Source organism: Chrysemys picta, chromosome 6 (genome assembly GCF_011386835.1).
Source record: "Chrysemys picta bellii isolate R12L10 chromosome 6, ASM1138683v2, whole genome shotgun sequence".
Classification (NCBI taxonomy): Eukaryota; Metazoa; Chordata; order Testudines; family Emydidae; genus Chrysemys; species Chrysemys picta.
The window spans coordinates 21,504,711-21,521,635 of NC_088796.1; the positions used below are offsets into that span (position 1 = coordinate 21,504,711).

Below are 16,925 nucleotides of genomic sequence, written 5' to 3' on the forward strand. Positions count from 1 at the left end.
TGTTTCACCCAGATGTTCCCTGTTGGTAGAGTATGGGAGTTTCAAAGCTCTCCCTTGAGCTTCACCGGAGGGATGCCAGGCCTTCCCAACTATCAGTCTAATGATCCATAAGCCATCAGGGAGGGTTTCTGACTACTAATTAGCTACTACAACAATTTAGCAACTTGCTGGCCTGTGTAGTACTGAGAGGGGTTGGAATATGGAGCCGTGAGCAAGGCCCTATGGCAGGCTCAGGCTGAGGTGAAATGGACTGGTACAGGGAGTGGGGAGCCATTCTAGGGTCTGGCTGAACTGAGGCGAGTGGCTGTGAGGGAGCCATAGCAGGGTGATGCTTTAGTAAGGGACAGGCCAGGACAGGTTGAAAGAGTGGGGCAGTCATGGCATGGTTAGACTGAGGGAGGGGCTGTGGGGAGCTGGCCCAGTATATGTGGGAGGCACAGCCGGGTGAGGATCACATAAGGGGGCTTGAGGGGCTAGCACAGAGACCAGGTAGTCATGCAGGGAAAGGGAGATGAGGGCAAGTGCTGAGGCAGGGCTGGCATAGGGAGTGGAAGGAACAGCACAGTCAAGCTGAGGTGAGATGAAGGGGGACACCAGGGAGAACCATGGTAGGATCAGACTCTCATAGGGGCGGCATTGGGAAGGGCTGGCACAGACATGGGGGCGCCAAGGTCTGTGGGAGTCTGGTTAGGCTGGGGCACAGAGCCGAAGGGGGTGGGACGGAGAGAGTAAAGAGGAGCTCAGCCCGGGCAGGTTTAAGTGAGGAGAGGGGCTGGCCCAGGGAACGGGGGCGTCGCTGCGGGCGGGGACAGAGGAGACCCAGCCACTCCCTGCCCGCCCGGCGGGTTGTTGCTGGGGCGGGAATCCCCAGCTCGCTCCTTCCGGGTGCAGGCGCCGCCTCCGCTCCGTTCCCGGAGCGTGAGGCGCGGGGGAGGTTTCAAAGCGCTCCCGGGGCCGCTCGCAGGAGTCTCTGCTCCCCACTATGTCGGTCTCGCCCGCGGCCCCGCCGGGGTCGCTGCCCATTAACCGGCTCGGAGAGCCGCTGCTCCGGCGGCTCAGTGGCGTGCTGGACCGCGCAGCTCCGGGCAGGGGCTGGAGAGACTTGGCGCAGCGAGCCGGGAGCCACGGCAGAGTCAAGCTGAGGTGAGGGCAGCCCCGGGGGCAGGAGCGGTGGGGTGCCTGGCGCGGGGGAGCCCGGGCGAGTCGGGACAGTGGGTCTGGCGCCGGGCGGGGGAGAGGCACATGGGGCAGGCTCAGGTGAAACGAGCAGCGGGGGGAGCCGGGCACAGGGAGGGGGAGGGGGTCAGGTGAGGCTGTGGCTGGGGGTCATAGAATCACAGAATATCAGGGTTGGAAGGGACCTCAAGAGGTCATCTAGTCCAACCCCCTGCTCAAAGCAGGACCAATCCCCAACTAAATCATCCCAGCCAGGGCTTTGTCAAGCCTGACCTTAAAAACCTCTAAGGACGGAGATTCCACCACCTCCCTAGGTAACCCATTCCAGTGCTTCACCACCCTACTAGTGAAATAGTTTTTCCTAATATCCAACCTAAACCTCCCCCACTGCAACTTGAGACTATTACTCCTTGTTCTGTCATCTGGTACCACTGAGAACAGTTTAGATCCATACTCTTTGGAAACCCCTTTTAGGTAGTTGAAAGCAGCTATCAAATCCCCCCTCATTCTTCTCTTCTGCAGACTAAACAATCCCAGTTCCCTCAGCCTCTCCTCATAAGTCATGTGCTCCAGCCCCCTAATCATTTTTGTTGCCCTCCGCTGGACTCTTTCCAATTTTTCCACATCCTTCTTATAGTGTGGGGCCCCAAACTGGACACAGTACTTCAGATGAGGCCTCACCAGTGTCAAATAGAGGGGAACGATCACGTCCCTTGATCTGCTGGCAATGCCCCTACTTATACAGCCCAAAATGCCATTAGCCTTCTTGGCAACAAGGGCACACTGTTAACTTGTATCCAGCTTCTCGTCCACTGTAACTCCTAGGTCCTTTTCTGCAGAACTGCTTCCTAGCCATTCGGTCCCTAGTCTGTAACGGTGAATGGGATTCTTCCGTCCTAAGTGCAGGACTCTGCACAGGAAGGGGAGCGCCCACGGGGGTCAGGTGAGAGTGTGTGTCAGGGTTCCTTCCCCACTCTGAGCTCAGATGTGGGGACCCTCATGAAAGACCCCCTAAGCTTATTTTTACCAGCTTAGGTTAAAACTTCCCCAAGGCACAAATTTGCTTCCTTGTCTTAGCATCGCTGCCACCACCACCAAGTGATTTAAACAAACAGTCAGGGAGGGCCACTTGGAGCCCTACCTTCCCCAAATATCTCCCCAAGCCCCTACACCCCCTTTCCTGGGGAGGCTTGAGAATAATATCCTCACCAATTGGTACAGGTGAACACAGACCCAAACCCTTGGATCTTAAGAACAATGAAAAATCAATCAGATTCTTAAAAGAAGAATTTTAATTAAAGCAAAAGGTAAAAGAATCACCTCTGTAAAATCAGGATGGTAAGTACTTTACAGAATAACAAAAGACTCAAGAACACAGGGGATTTTCCCTCTAGGCAAAACCTTAAATTTACAAAAACAGGGATAAATCTCCCTCTTAGCACAGGGAAAATTCACAAGCTAAAACAAAAGATAATCTAACGCATTTCTTTTCTGCTATTACTTACTATTTCTGCAAGACTAGATGCTTAGTTCATATATAGTTTAGGGAGATGTATTTTTCCCTGCCCTGTTTCCTGGCTGGTTCTGAGAGAGACAGACCAAAACCTTCCCCCACAGATTTGAAAGTATCTTCTCCCCCTATTGGTCCTTTTGGTCAGGAGTCAACCAGGTTATCTGAGCTTTTTAACCCTTTACAGGTAAAAAAGGAATTAACCCTTTACAGGGTAAAGAGGGATTTTATGCTACCCTTAGCTGTATGTTTATGACAGGTGGCTGGGGGTCCTGGCACAGGCAGTGGGAGAGCCCTGGGGGGGTCAGGTGAGGGGGTGGCTGGGAGCCTGGCACAGGGAGGGGAGAGCCATGGGGGAAAGGGGTCAGGTGAGGCTGTGGCTGGGGGTCCTGGTACAGGGAGGGGAGAGCCCACGGGGGTTAGGTGAGAGTGTGGCTGGGGACCCTGGCATAAGCAGTGGGAAAGCCCTGGGGTGTCAGGTGAGGGTGTGGCTGGGGGCCCTAGCACAGGCAGTGGGAAAGCCACAGGAGGGTCAGGTGAGGGTATGGCTGGGGGCCCTGGCACAAGCAGTGGGAGAGCTGTTGCTGGGGCAATGTCACCTCAAGGAAGAGACTTTGGAGCATGTAGTGAGGAAGCCACAATATGCTCTGGTGAATGCTCAGGCAAGGAGTGCATGACATGCACACTTGGGGTGCTTTAGCAGTGACAGGTGCAGATTCTCAGTAGATTCCTAGCTGAGTGCAGGGGTGGGCACCTGCTACAGGGAACAAATTAAGGATCCATGCAAGGCTTGACACAGAGACATAAGCCACTTGGGGCAAGCGGACCACGTGAGCAACAGATTTGCTGTATGCAACATGTGGTGATGATCTGTTGTGATGGGATGCACTGTCTTATTGGTTTCATGCTTGTGGCTAAAATGCCCACTGTTCTTATTCTGTAAGGTAGATGAATTATTCTCTTGGCTGGCACCCTTTGCAGTTTGGCAAAGAAGTTTAATGATGTAACTGCTTTGCAGAATAAGTAACCTACAGTCTTAAGTTGTATATCTCCTGTTCTTACTGAGACAACAGGAAGACAAACATGAAAACTGTTGCAAGTGAAAAAATATACTGGTACAAATTGGTCTGCTTTGTATTCTTCCTGCCAGGATGTCTTCACGCTCCTCTGCTGCTGAAGTTTATTGAATCTTACATTACATTAGTGTCCTTTTTTCCCCAAGAGTATAAAAACCCTTTCCCATCACAACCTTATCAATTATTCTGTAGCAAGTACACGGTAATTAAATAAAGGGGTTCTAAACAGACCTTTCTTGTGGTGACATATGACTTCATGTATTTCCAAAACTTTGATCCTCTCCTAATTCTTCACATTTTGAGACTATCCAGAAAAGGTTAGAATACTCACTTCTGTGATTAGAAGTGGCTCTGAAAGCTTAAGACTGAAGTTTTAATGCATGGATCTCTACATCTGGAATTACAGATAGGCAATGAAGTGTAGATTCATCGAGTTTAAGAGCAGAAGGGACCTTCGTGATCATCTAGTCTGACCTTCTGCACATTGCAGGCCACAGAACCGTATTCACTCCTGAAATAGACCCCTAACCTCTGGTTGAGTGACTAAAGTCCTCAAATCATGGTTTAAAAACTTAGTTACAGAGCATTCACCATTTGCACTAGTTTAAACCTCCAAGTGACCCATGCTGCAGAGGAAGGCAAACCCTCAGACCCCCCCCCCACCCCAATGGTCTCTGCCAATCTGACCTGGGGGAAAATTCCTTCTGACCCAAATATGGTGATCAGTTAGATCCTGAGCATGTGGGCAAGACCCGCTAGGCAAGTGTCTAATATTTAATCTTTCTTAAACTAGAGCAGTAAATCAGTGATGAAAGCATCACATCTGAAATAGTGTCTTCCTGGAACCATAGTTTAAATCCTGCTATTGGTGACTCATTGTTTATTGCTTCTGAAGGAGGCATACTGTAAATGGAAAGGTTTTTGCAAAGGTATTTGGTTTTTCAGAAGAGATTGTGAAAAGAGAAGTCCTGCCTACAAGTGTAGGAGTCTACCCAGTGTATTGGGTAGAATTGCCATTCACACAAATATCCTTTGTGTGGCATTCAGTTCACCTTCATTTCAGGTAGCTTAATTAAAGTGGTGGTGTATGATTTGTATACAGTTGTCATGTGTTTAGAAATCCTTTTGACCTGAGATGCTGCATATGTGTAAGATACTTTAAATACTTCCAGGAAACAATATAATATAGAACTGGGAACATACCTCACATTAGTGGAATAATCTCTGCTAGATTCATATATGTAAATCCACCGCTTAATGGGAGTCAGAAGTGTACATTAGGAAGATCTTGTATTTGTAGTAATGAACACCAGATTCCTATCAGTAACTTCCCCTGAAAAAATTAATATTTACTTTCATATATTCAGTTTTATCAATATTTCCTTACAAGGCCATCTCATTGGGGGCAAAATTAGGTAGGAGTATAGTACAGAGATCAGGTTTCTCTTTCTCCATTTTTAATTGATCACTTGGCATGCATACAAATGCACTTAACATATTTGTTTTATTTTAATTTTTGCAGTTCTCTGGAGTTGGAACAATGTTCTCTCAAAGTACTGGAGCCAGAAGGAAGCCCCAGTTGGAGTCTCCTGAGGCTACTGGGTGAAAGGGGTTGCACTGTGGTGGAACTGATGGAATTCTTACAGGCCCTGGAACACACAGAGGCTCTTCAGTATCTCAGTCCTCCAGGTTAATTTTCATTCTTAAATTCACCATCTATATGCATTATGCTGGATACTCACTGGGGTGAAGGGTCCTATAGTGGGTAGAAGAATTTATAGGTAAAAGCTAGCAATGCTATTTAAGAATCCAGAATAGATAAAGTGTTAGGAACAGGTGGGCAGAACAGAAGAGTCTGTTGTGAAGACAATAGGTATATTTGGGAGGGAAGGTAGATTGTTTGCTTACTTAGTTATTTAAAAAGTAAGGTTTTTTTGTTTGTTGTTTTATTTTTACTACTGTAAGCCCTGCAGCCAGGACCACACAGAAGTCTGGAAGAGTGGATTCTTTTCTCTCTCGTGTATCAACAGAACTGTCACTGGTCTACATTTAAAATTTGGATCAACCTAACTGGGTTGCTCAGGGGTGTGAAAAATTCACACTCCTGAGTGCCTTAGTTAAGCCGAGTTAAGCCCCACATTGTAGACCTGGCTAGGTCAATGGAAAAATTCTTCACTCAACCAAACTGCTGCATGGGAAGGTGGATTACCTATATCAATGGAAAAACCCTTCTGTCGATGTAGGAAGCATCGATGCAATAGAGGCATAGTGCCCATACAGGTCTGCCTACGGGGGGGCAATTGCCCAGGGGCCCCCGGCCACCGCTGCTGTCGCAGTAGCAGCGGCCGGGACCCCTGGGCCCTTTTAAATCGCCTGAGCAAGCCGCAGGGCTCCTAGGCATGTCCGACCACTCCAGGCCCTGTGCTTGGGAGGCCCCGTGGGCTGGCGCGATTGGCCAGTGCAGTCTGTCCTGTAAGTGACAGGCAGTCCCAGAAGTGATGGATTTGTCACTTCCGCCCCAGGCTCTCCACCCTCTTTCCCCCCAGGATGGCCCTGGCCCTGGGGCCCGGAATTGCTGTTGGCGGGCCTGTGCCCATAGTATAGGTATGGCCTAAGACTTCTGTTGACCTAGCTATTGCCTTTCGGAGATGTGGATTAACTGCATTGTTAGAAAAAACCCTTCCGTTGATGTAGGAAGCATTTAAACTATGGCACTACAGCAGCATGGCTGCCATGCTGTAACTGTGCAGCTGAAGTGTAGACATAACCTGAGTAAACTTATTACTGAGGTTGGAGCCCTTATTATTTGCAGCTGTCCTTTATTACACAAAACAAGGCTAACAAAAAAAAGGGGGAGGGATAGCTCAGTGGTTTGAGCATTGGCCTGCTAAACCCAGGGTGGTGAGTTCAATCCTTGAGGGGGCCATTTAGGGATCTGGGGCAAAAATCTGTCTGGGGATTGGTCCTGCTTTGAGCAGGGGGGGTTGGACTAGATGACCTCCTGAGGTCCCTTCCAACCCTGATATTCTGTGATTCTATGAAAATGGGGTGCTGAGCCTTAATTTGGATTCCTAGATGCTATGCAAATGATAAATTTCAACAGAATTCTTGTGTGTTAAAATAGCAAATCTATGAGGGAGACCACAATTGAGCAGTCATCTTGCTGAATCTAGTCTTTTACTGTGTTTTGATGATATCTCGTTATGAATTCTAGATAGTAACTAATGAGATATTTCACAAACAGAAAAAGTTAATGTGTATACAAGAGCAATAGTCAGAATCATAGGTGAGTTTTGTACTCCTTGTCCCTCATTTATGAGAATAAATGTGTTTTTCATTACTACCTATAATGTATGCCAAAAACACATGGCCAAATTCTGTTTTGTTATATAAATTGGACTCCTAACATTAGCTTTTATAGTTTGAAACCTTAAATCTGTGTAGAATTCATACAGCAATTGTTGTTTTAAGAGACATTAATCTAGTTAATTAGTTATCCTGTTCTGTTTCTTAAATCGGCTATGTGGGAATAAGTGTTTTAGACTCACTGTGCCTACGTTTTTACAATTGAATTATTGCTTTTGCCAAGATCAGTATTAGAACTGCAATGTGTTGCTTTGTGTAAAAGGAGGGTAATGTGAAGAATTCAAAGGTATAATGAACTTTTGTGACAGTCTAAATGAACGTGAATCTGCGTAAACCTACTAAGGCCAGGTCGACACTCAAGACTTTTGCAAGTATAGCAATGTCCGGTACGGAAGTGATTTGGGGAGATGGGGCCACATTTCTATACTGGGAAAATTCCTAGTGTAAGTGGAGAAATGTGGGCTTGACAGAAGTACCATTAAGTGGATACATAATTGGTTAAACAACCACAAACAAAGAGTAACTATTAATGGAATGATGTCAGATTGAGAGAGGTCTCAAGTGGGGTTTCACAGGGATCTGTTTTGGGCCCGGTGTTGTTTAACACCTTTATTGGTTATCTGGATATAGGTATAGAGAGCATGCTGATCAAGTTTGCAGATGACACAAAACTGGGGGGTGATTTGCCAATAGTTTGGACGATAGAGCTAAAAATCAGAGGGATCTTGATAAATTGGAGAACTGGGCTATAGACAACAAAATGAAATTCAACAAAGACAAATGTAAAGTGCTACACTTAGGGACGAAAAACCAAATGCACAAATACAGAATGGGGGAAAACTGGCTTGGCAGCAACACTGTTGAGAAGGATCTGGGAGTTGTGGTGGATCACAACCTCAACGTGAGTCAGCAATGTAATACTGTTGCAAAATAAGCAAATGCAATTTTAGGTTGCATTAATAGACGCATAGCATGCAAGTCATGGCAGGTGATAGTACTGTACCACTCTACTCTGCACTGGTTAGGCCTCAGCTGGAGTACGGTGTCCAATGTTGGTCACCAGTGTATAGAAAGGATGTAGAGAAACTGGGAAGGATCCGGAGGCCAGCGATAAAGATGATTAAAGGGATGAAATGCAAGGCATATGAGCAAAGGCTGAAGGCTAGTTTGGAAAAGAGGAGATTAAGGGGGATATGATAGTAGTCTTCAGATACTTGAAAGGCTGCCATCAAAAAGATGGAGAAAAGTTGTTCTCTTTTGCCACAGAGGGCAGGACAAGAGGCAATGGGTTCAAACTACAGCATAGCAGATTTAGATAAAATCTCAGGAAAAACTTCCTAAGTGTAAGAACAGTAAGACAATGGAACAGACTGCCTCAGAAGGCTGTGGAAGCTGCTTCACTGGAGATTTTCAAAAGGATGTCTTGGATGGTGTAGACACAATAAATCCTGCATTTTGGCAAGGGGTTAGACTAGATGACTCTTGCAATCCCTTCTATCCCTATGATTCTAAGTGTAGTTAGACCAACATAAAGTGCTTTTGCCAGTATACCTTACTGAATCTGTAAAAGTTATATTGGCAAAATCACATTTTTGATGGTATAAGCTGCATCTACACTAGGAGGGTTTGCCAGTATAGCTATAGCAGCAAACTCTTTCTAGTGTAGACCTGGTCTGAGTAAAAGAAAGTGTAAAGTAATGAACAGGTGAAAACATGGGGGTTTTTGCTTTTGTTTTGGGTGCACAAGGAAGGAAGGAGAAATCTCATCCCCTAGGTTATGCTTGTGGGAACATAAACAATGATCTGGTCATGCTCTGCAATAACAGTAGCCAGGGAAACAATTCAGTGTGTGTGTGTGTGTGTAAGGAATAAGTATGCCTGAAGAGGAGAATGTTAAAGAAATTAAGATGGTCCATACATTCCTTTCTCTAGATTACTTACTGTACGCCCTAAAATGTGCAGTCATGTGCAGACAAGAATTGAAATCTTAATGTGCTCTATCTTGTTAGGGATATGCACTTAAGATACAATCAGGCAATTTAGTAAGCTATATGCTTGTTGGAGTTAGACCTTCTTATGGTCTAGGACCAGTACTTCCTTTGATATTGTGCCTCCTTTGAGCAGGACGCAAAGAAGCTGGGTCTGTTTGTAATGTCCAGGAGATCTGATTAGACTTGAGGTACATTTACAGTGCAATAAAAGATCCACAGCATAGCCATGGTTGGCCTAGGTCAGCTGGCTCAGGCTGCGGGGCTAAAAATTGCAGTGTTGTAGATGTTTAGGGTTGAGTTAGAGCCTGGACTCTGAAACCCCATGAAGGGGGCAGGTCTCAGAGCCTGGATTCTAGCTTGACCCCAGACATCTGCGTTGTATATTTTAGCCCCACAGTCTGGCCTCTGAGTGTTAGTGCCACAGATTTTTTTATTGCTGCGTAGATATTCTAAAAGAGTTCCTGGGAAGATAACTTCATTGATAGAAGAGCTTTATAATGGAACAGAAAGCTGCATTTGAGTCAGTTGGGTTTCCTATCCCCATAGGAGTGTGGCAAGGCTTTGTTTTGTCATCATTGTTCAATATTAGTGTTGATGGATTGATGGATAGGTTTTGAGGGGGCAGCTGGAAGTGAGCTGAATGCCAGTTTGCTTTGAGATCATGAATGACCTTGTCTTTTTGGCTCAGTTTGGTAAATTGCTGCAGTTTATGGCCAGTCTGGTCAGGCAAGAAGCAGCATGCATTGGTTTGGTTATTAATCCAGATAAAACTAAGTCCCTGGCCATTATCAGGCAGCCTCTTCCATATTACAACCAGCTCAATATTAACCTTTCTGGACAGAACATCAAGCAGGTGGCAGCTGTCTGATATTTGGGCACAGTGTCATAGATAGTGCTGGAGGATGCTTGAAAGATATAGATGCTTGTATAGCAGCAGCAGTTGCTGCTCTGTTTCGGCCCTTCAGGGGCCTCTATTGAGACATTGTGATGTCAAGCTTGCTGCAAAGCTGTGGGTCTGTAGAACCACAGTTACACCAACTCTGTTTTACGGCAATGAAATATGGGTGATGAGGAAAGCTGGAAGAACATCAGATTAATGTTTTTGATTCATGTCTTTGTCCACTGCTTTATATTGAGTGGTAGGACAAGATTAGAAATGAGGATGTTCCAAGCCAAAGCTAGCAACCACGTCTATCAGCATTGGCTTTTTTGTTAGGGACATATTAGAATGGAAGATCAACAAATTCCAAGGAGTGTGTCAAGGAATGCTGCTACACAGGTGATGATCGTAGGTGTCAAAAGCTTAGTTGGTGTGACAAGATAGCCAGTGATGGACATGAACTGAATATACAACCACACCACTTTAAATGCTTTGCCAGAGATCAATTTGGGTGGTGCTCAGTTTGCAAGAATGCCAGGTCCCTTTGGGATTTCCCCTGATGATGACTGAGATCCTTTTTTGTAGTGGATAAGATCAAGAGTCTATTCCTAGTATTGAAACAAATAAGCAATAAAGAAAAGTTGTCTTATCCTGTTCCAAAAGATGTCACACCTGGACAACTTGATAAATGACTAAAGGGGACTCTTTGGATAGGGTGACAACAGTTCCTGTTCATCAGCTTCCTTTATCACATAAAACCTTAATACAATTTATTTTAATAAAGTCATCATTAGACATTTGCAGCAATGTCATCTAGGTGATACTGATATACTGTTCTCAGCCAGCCCTGCGTTGGTCTCCGTCCGGGTATGTCTTCACTAAAGAGATAACTCAAGTTACCTACGTTAAGAGTTACAGCTCTTGAGTTAACCTAGCTTGAGTGAGAGTGGCTGCTCTGCAAAATAACACTTAAGTTGCTGTGTCCACACTAGCACTGCACATACTTGTGGGTGGCACTAAGATTTCTGGGGACATATCCAATGGATCTTAGCGCTGTAGTAATCTGAGCTGCACTATGAATTGGTCTGCAGTATAATGTGCGAGAACATCTGTCCTTTCTGGGCCAGCTGGGGGGGGGGGGGGGGAACTCATGGGAAGTCACTGGAGGACTAATGGCACTCAAGTGCTGCTAGCCTGTATCCACTCTTCAGAGTGGTCATGACAGCAGCTGAGGCGCTGTGCTCACTTGAGCTTTTGCCTGTGTCTCCTCTTGGGCGAGTCAACTCAAGTTAAATGCACCACCACATTCAGGCCATTGTCTACACCAGTGGTTCTCAACCAGGAGTACACAGAGGTCTTCCAGGGGGTACATCAACTCATTTAGATAGCTGCCTAGTTTTACAAAAGGCTACATAAAAAGTACTAGCGAAGTCAGTACAAACTAAAATTTCATACAGACAAAATGAGAAAGTAACCAATTTTTCAGCAATAGTGTGCTAACACACTTTATATGTCTGATTTTTGTAAGCAAGTAGTTTTTTAAGTGAGGTGAAACTTCGGGTACACAAGACAAATCAGACTCCTGAAAGGGGTACAGTAGTCTGGAAAGGTTGAGAACCACTGGTCCACACTACAGATCCCTTGCTGGTATGGCTGTGCCAGCATAGCAGTTCTGGCAGACCTTGCTAGTAGAGATGTGGCATAAGCTGGAAGAACTTCATCTGCTGACATAGCTACACCTTTGCCCCAATGACATTGCTGACAGAACAGTGCTTCTGACAACACAGCTATAGTTGCATCTACATTGGGGTTTTGCTGGTGTAGCTGGCTGAAGTGTGTGGGTTGTTGTCCCCTGCTACGCGCCCACCCCTTCTCTCACACCGTCCCTCACCCCCCAATGTTCCTAGCCCACATCTGTGCTGGCAAAACTTTGTAGTGTAGACCAGGCCTTAAAGCAGGGATGTTGGGTATGTACACAAGTCAAAATGGGGCAACACTCTAGTTAAGTATGCAGTGAAGACAAGCTCTCGGAATCTGGGAAGAGCAGTTACAGCTTTAGCAACCTGATCCCTGTTGCATCTCATAGCTGTAAATCACTTCCTATCAGTGGTGGCGTTGGACCTGAGTCAGACGAAGCCAGAGTGAATGTATCCCTATGTTGGTGACTCAGCAGGACACCCAAATTGGTATGACTTTCCAGGACCCACTCTCAGATCTGCTGATAGGCTAGCCTATGACAATATGTAGTTCATTCTAGAATGAGGACAGTACAATCCATCAAAAAGGTGTAACCTCATCTATCTTATTTAACTAAGGGTTATTTGGCTAGATCTGCTGGCTTAGAGTGACCCTGATAATTCAGACCCCAAGGTTGTGATAAAGACAAAGCAAATGTTAAGACTGATTCTAACAAACAGCTTTTATAAATAGTAGAATTTTCCTGGGTTTGGGTTCTGTAACTCCTGATAATTATCCAGGTTTTTACTCCTAGAAACTTGGATTGGCCCTGAACTTTAGGTCAAAATGTACTGGTAATTCGCTCAGTTTGATCTGATGATCCAAGCAAGATTGATTGCACAAATTTACTTGAATGTTGTGTATGTTTCTTTTTTTAAAATTGGTGGCTGGATCATTTTAATGTCACAATTGAGTAGCTGTCTTTGTTAATTATCATGGGTGTTGCTATAGACTTTTCTTTCTAAGCTTAGTTTCACCCTAAGCAAATTTTTCCTGAACCTACACATCAACTGAATAACCTGTTAACTATTCATGCTATAGGGTAGTCTCTTTGAAAGTGATGCACCTGTGCAATGAAGACAATGGAGTTGCACAGGTATAACTGAGGGTACAATTTTGCTGGAAGAATCTTCTTACTGGTGGTGATGCCCAAGAAAATAGACAAATTTATCCATCATCTTCACATGTGTAGAATATTGCTACGTGTGCCTCCAGCAATGGCTTACCTGCCTGCTGTCTCAGTTTTCCCCCAGCTAAACTAAAAAAAAATGAACCTTCCCCTTTTGGGATAACAAAAATCCAAACAATATCTTCCTTCCCTGTGTCATTCATTTGCCCGTTCTGTGGTAAAATCAACAAACCAAATCCAAAGAAGAAACTTCCTTCCCAATCTCCCCTTGGTTTACTGGCTCCCTATTCAGGAAGGACAAGGGCTCAACTGGCAGACTGTGTGCAATAATACTGCCCAGTCTTCTGTAACCTCAGTGAGTCATACTGGTTGAAACTCAGGCAGAGGTATTTGCTGCCTCAAGTTTTCTTCCCATGACAACGCAGGCAAGTCAATCTGAATTTGTTCAATGTTGAGGTTGAATTTATTCAGAACTGACACTTAGGGTCAAATTTTTTACTTGTAAACTATGTAGAAATCGGTGAAAGATGACAAACAGAAATCATGACACAGCAGTTTTAGCCACTTTTCATGGTAAAACCACACTTTGACTTCTGTATTTCATCTTTCAGAGGAAGTTCATGAAGCAGTAAAACCCATTTGCAATCTCCTACAAAGTAGTGCAAAAATTATGTATCTTAAATATTCTTATAGTAAGAGGTAATTGTATTATGCTAAAAATTCTGAATCAGTTTTCTCAGAACTTGCTAGTGTTACTGTAATATCTCCACAGAATTTGGTTTTCTTACATATTAAAATGTTAGTGACAACTGGAGCTAATTTAAAAGAAATTTCTGGAAATTTTTGAAAATTCAGAACTTTTTTTTTTTTAATGCTTGAGTTTGTTCCAGTTTTTCTGTAGAAGTATTGACTTTTAAAAAAAATCTTTTTCAAAAATTATGTTTGAAAAATGATTTACTTAAGTAATTATAAGGTTCCCATCACCGCTGTATCTGAGTGTCTCACAAACCTTTAATGTGTCTACCTTGTAATCACCTAGAGGATAATAGAGTTGTAAGGAATAGCCAGCATAGATTTGTAAAAAACAAATCATACCAAACAAATCTCAGTTCCTTTTTTGACAGGTTACTGGTTTACTGGATGGGAGGAAGCAGTAGATGTGATTATATCTTGATTTTAGTAAGGCTTTTGATACAGTCCCATGTAACAGCCTCAGAAGGAAACTAGGAAAATGTGGTCTAGATGAAATTACTATAAAGTGGATCATAGAATATCAGGGTTGGAAGGGACCTCAGGAGGTCATCTAGTCCAATCCCCTGCTCAAAGCAGGACCAATCCCCAACTAAATCATCCCAGCCAGGGCTTTGCCAAGCCTGACCTTAAAAACCTCTAAGGAAGGAGGTTCCACCACCTCCCGAGGTAACCCATTCCAGTGCTTCACCACCCTACTAGTGAAAAAGTTTTTCCTAATATCCAACCTAAACCTCCCCCACTGCAACTTGAGACCATTACTCCTTGTTCTGTCATCTGGTACCACTGAGAACAGTCTAGATCCATCCTCTTTGGAACCCCCTTTCAGGTAGTTGAAAGCAGCTATCAAATCCCCCCTCATTCTTCTCTTCTGCAGATTAAACAATCCCAGTTCCCTCAGCCTCTCCTCATAAGTCATGTGCTCCAGCCCACTAATCATTTTTGTTGCCCTCCACTGGACTCTTTCCAATTTTTCCACATTCTTCTTGTAGTGTGGGGCCCCAAACTGGACACAGTACTCCAGATGAGGCCTCACCAGTGTCGAATAGAGGGGAACGATCACGTCCCTAGATCTGCTGGCAATGCCCCTACTTTTACAGCCCAAAATGCCGTTAGCCTTCTTGGCAACAAGAGCACACTGTCGACTCCTATCCAGCTTCTCTTCCACTGTAACACCTAGGTCCTTTTCTACAGAACTGCTTCCTAGGCATTCGGTCCCTAGTCTGTAGCAGTGCATGGGATTCTTCCGTCCTAAGTGCAGAACTCTGCACTTGTCCTTGTTGAACCTCATCAGGTTTCTTTTGGCCCAATCCACTAATTTGTCTAGGTCCCTCTGTATCTTATCCCTACCCTCCAGCGTATCTACCACTCCTCCCAGTTTAGTGTCATCTGCAAACTTGCTGAGAGTGCAGTCCACGCCATCCTCCAGATCATTAATGAAGATATTGAACAAAATCGACCTTTGGGGCACTCCGCTTGATACCGGCTGCCAACTAGACATGGAGCCATTGATCACTACCCGTTGAGCCCGACGTTCTAGCCAGCTTTCTATTCACCTTATAGTCCATTCGTCCAGCCCATACTTCTTTAACTTGCCGGCAAGAATACTGTGGGAAACCGTATCAAAAGCTTTGCTAAAGTCAAGGAATAACACATCCACTGCTTTCCCCTCATCCACAGAGCCAGTTATCTCCTCATAGAAGAATGTGCAACTGGTTGAAAGACCATGCTTAAAGAGTAGTTATTAACTGTTTCCTGTCAAACTTGGATCCTGCAGGGGTCCATCCTTGGTCCGGTACTATTCAGCATTTTCATTAATGGCTTGGATAATGGAGTGAAGAGTGAGAGTGTGCTTATAAAATTTGCAGATGACACCAAGTTGAGAGAGGTCACAAGCACTTTGGAGAACAGGATTAGAATTCAATATGACCTTGACAAATTGGAGAATTGGTCTGAAATCAACACAAGTGCAAAGTATTTCACTTAGGAAGGACAAATCAAGTGCACAGCTACAAAATGGGGAATAACTGCTAGGTAGTAGTACTGCTGAAAAGGATCTGGGGTTATAGTGGATCACAATTTGATGCAGTTGTGAAAAGGCTAACATCATTTTGGGGTGTATTAACAAAAGTGGTGTAAGTAAAACATGGCAAGTAATAGTCCTGCTCTACTCAGCACTGGTGAGGCCTCAGCTGGAGTCCTGTGACCAATTCTGGGTGCCACACTTTTAGGAAAGATGTGGACAAATTGGAGAGAGTCCAGAGAGCAACAGAAATGATAAAAAGGTTAGAAAACCTAACCTATGAGGAAAGATTAAAATAATGGATATATTTAGTCTTTAGAAAAGACTGAGTGGGAACCTGATGTGTTTTCAAATATGTTAAGGGTTGTTGTAAAGAACAGAGGGATCAATTGTTTTTCAGATCCACTGAAGATAGATCAAGAAGTAATCAGCAGAAGGGAGATCTAGATTAAATATTAAGAAAAACTTTCTAATTATAAGGTTAATTAAGCTCTGGAATAGGTTTCCAAGGGAGGTTGTACAATACCCATCATTGGTGGTTTCTTAAAAACAGGTTAGACAAACACTTGTCAAGGATGATCTAGGTTTACTTGGTTCTGCCTCAGTGCTGGGGTTGGACTTGGTGATTTATCGAGGTCCCTTCCAGCCTGACATGTCTATGATTCTGTGATTCACAATACTCCTTTATGGTAGGAAAGTGCTATTATCCCCATTTTTACAGATGGGAAACTGAGGGACAGAGACTGAGGGCTTGTCTACATGGGGAAGCTATTTTAGGGTAAGTTAGTGTGAATTTAAAGTGTTATTGTTTTCCACAATGAGTATCCAGATGGGAAGCTTATTCCTTACTAACTATTCTGGTCAATTTCCCCATGCAGACAAGCTCTGAGTGACTTGCCCAAGATCACAGTAAGTCTGTGGTACAGCAGGAAACTGAACGCTGGTCTCCCAAATCTGAGGCTAATGCCCTAAGCACTGGACCTTCCTTCATGTCTACTTTCCTCATCTTGAAAAAATTCCCAGCATGTGACTAGACTGATCAATCAAAATAGGGGAAAAAGGCCCTCCACACACACATACACTTTCACCAAAAAGCCAACAGGTGAATGCATTTATGTACACTTAAAATTTTTGTCAAAAATGCAAAAACCATTTTGGGGGAAAAAGGTCTTCATGAAAATTCAGTTTAGAAATGTCCCTTTTTGACTAAAATAATTTTTGTTTGATAAATTCAACCATAGATGATGATGATGAGGTATCACAGTAACATATCAAGAACATAACAAA

The 16,925-nt window shown here is 44.3% G+C and overlaps 1 protein-coding gene across 2 annotated transcripts in view; it reads left to right on the forward strand.

Moving 5' to 3' along the window:
* Positions 1–800: 800 nt before the first annotated feature.
* The window catches only part of MALT1 (MALT1 paracaspase), a 74,257-nt gene continuing 58,132 nt past the window's right edge, over positions 801–16,925 (forward strand). Inside the window, exons 1-2 of one of the 2 annotated variants that reach the window (XM_024101322.3) lie at positions 801–1,143; positions 5,285–5,451. In XM_024101322.3, the coding sequence (XP_023957090.2) occupies positions 983–1,143; positions 5,285–5,451 (328 nt within the window). In that variant the 5' untranslated portion in view covers positions 801–982. The remainder of the gene's footprint in view (positions 1,144–5,284; positions 5,452–16,925) is intronic. The other variant, XM_005303875.5, reaches the window with a different exon arrangement.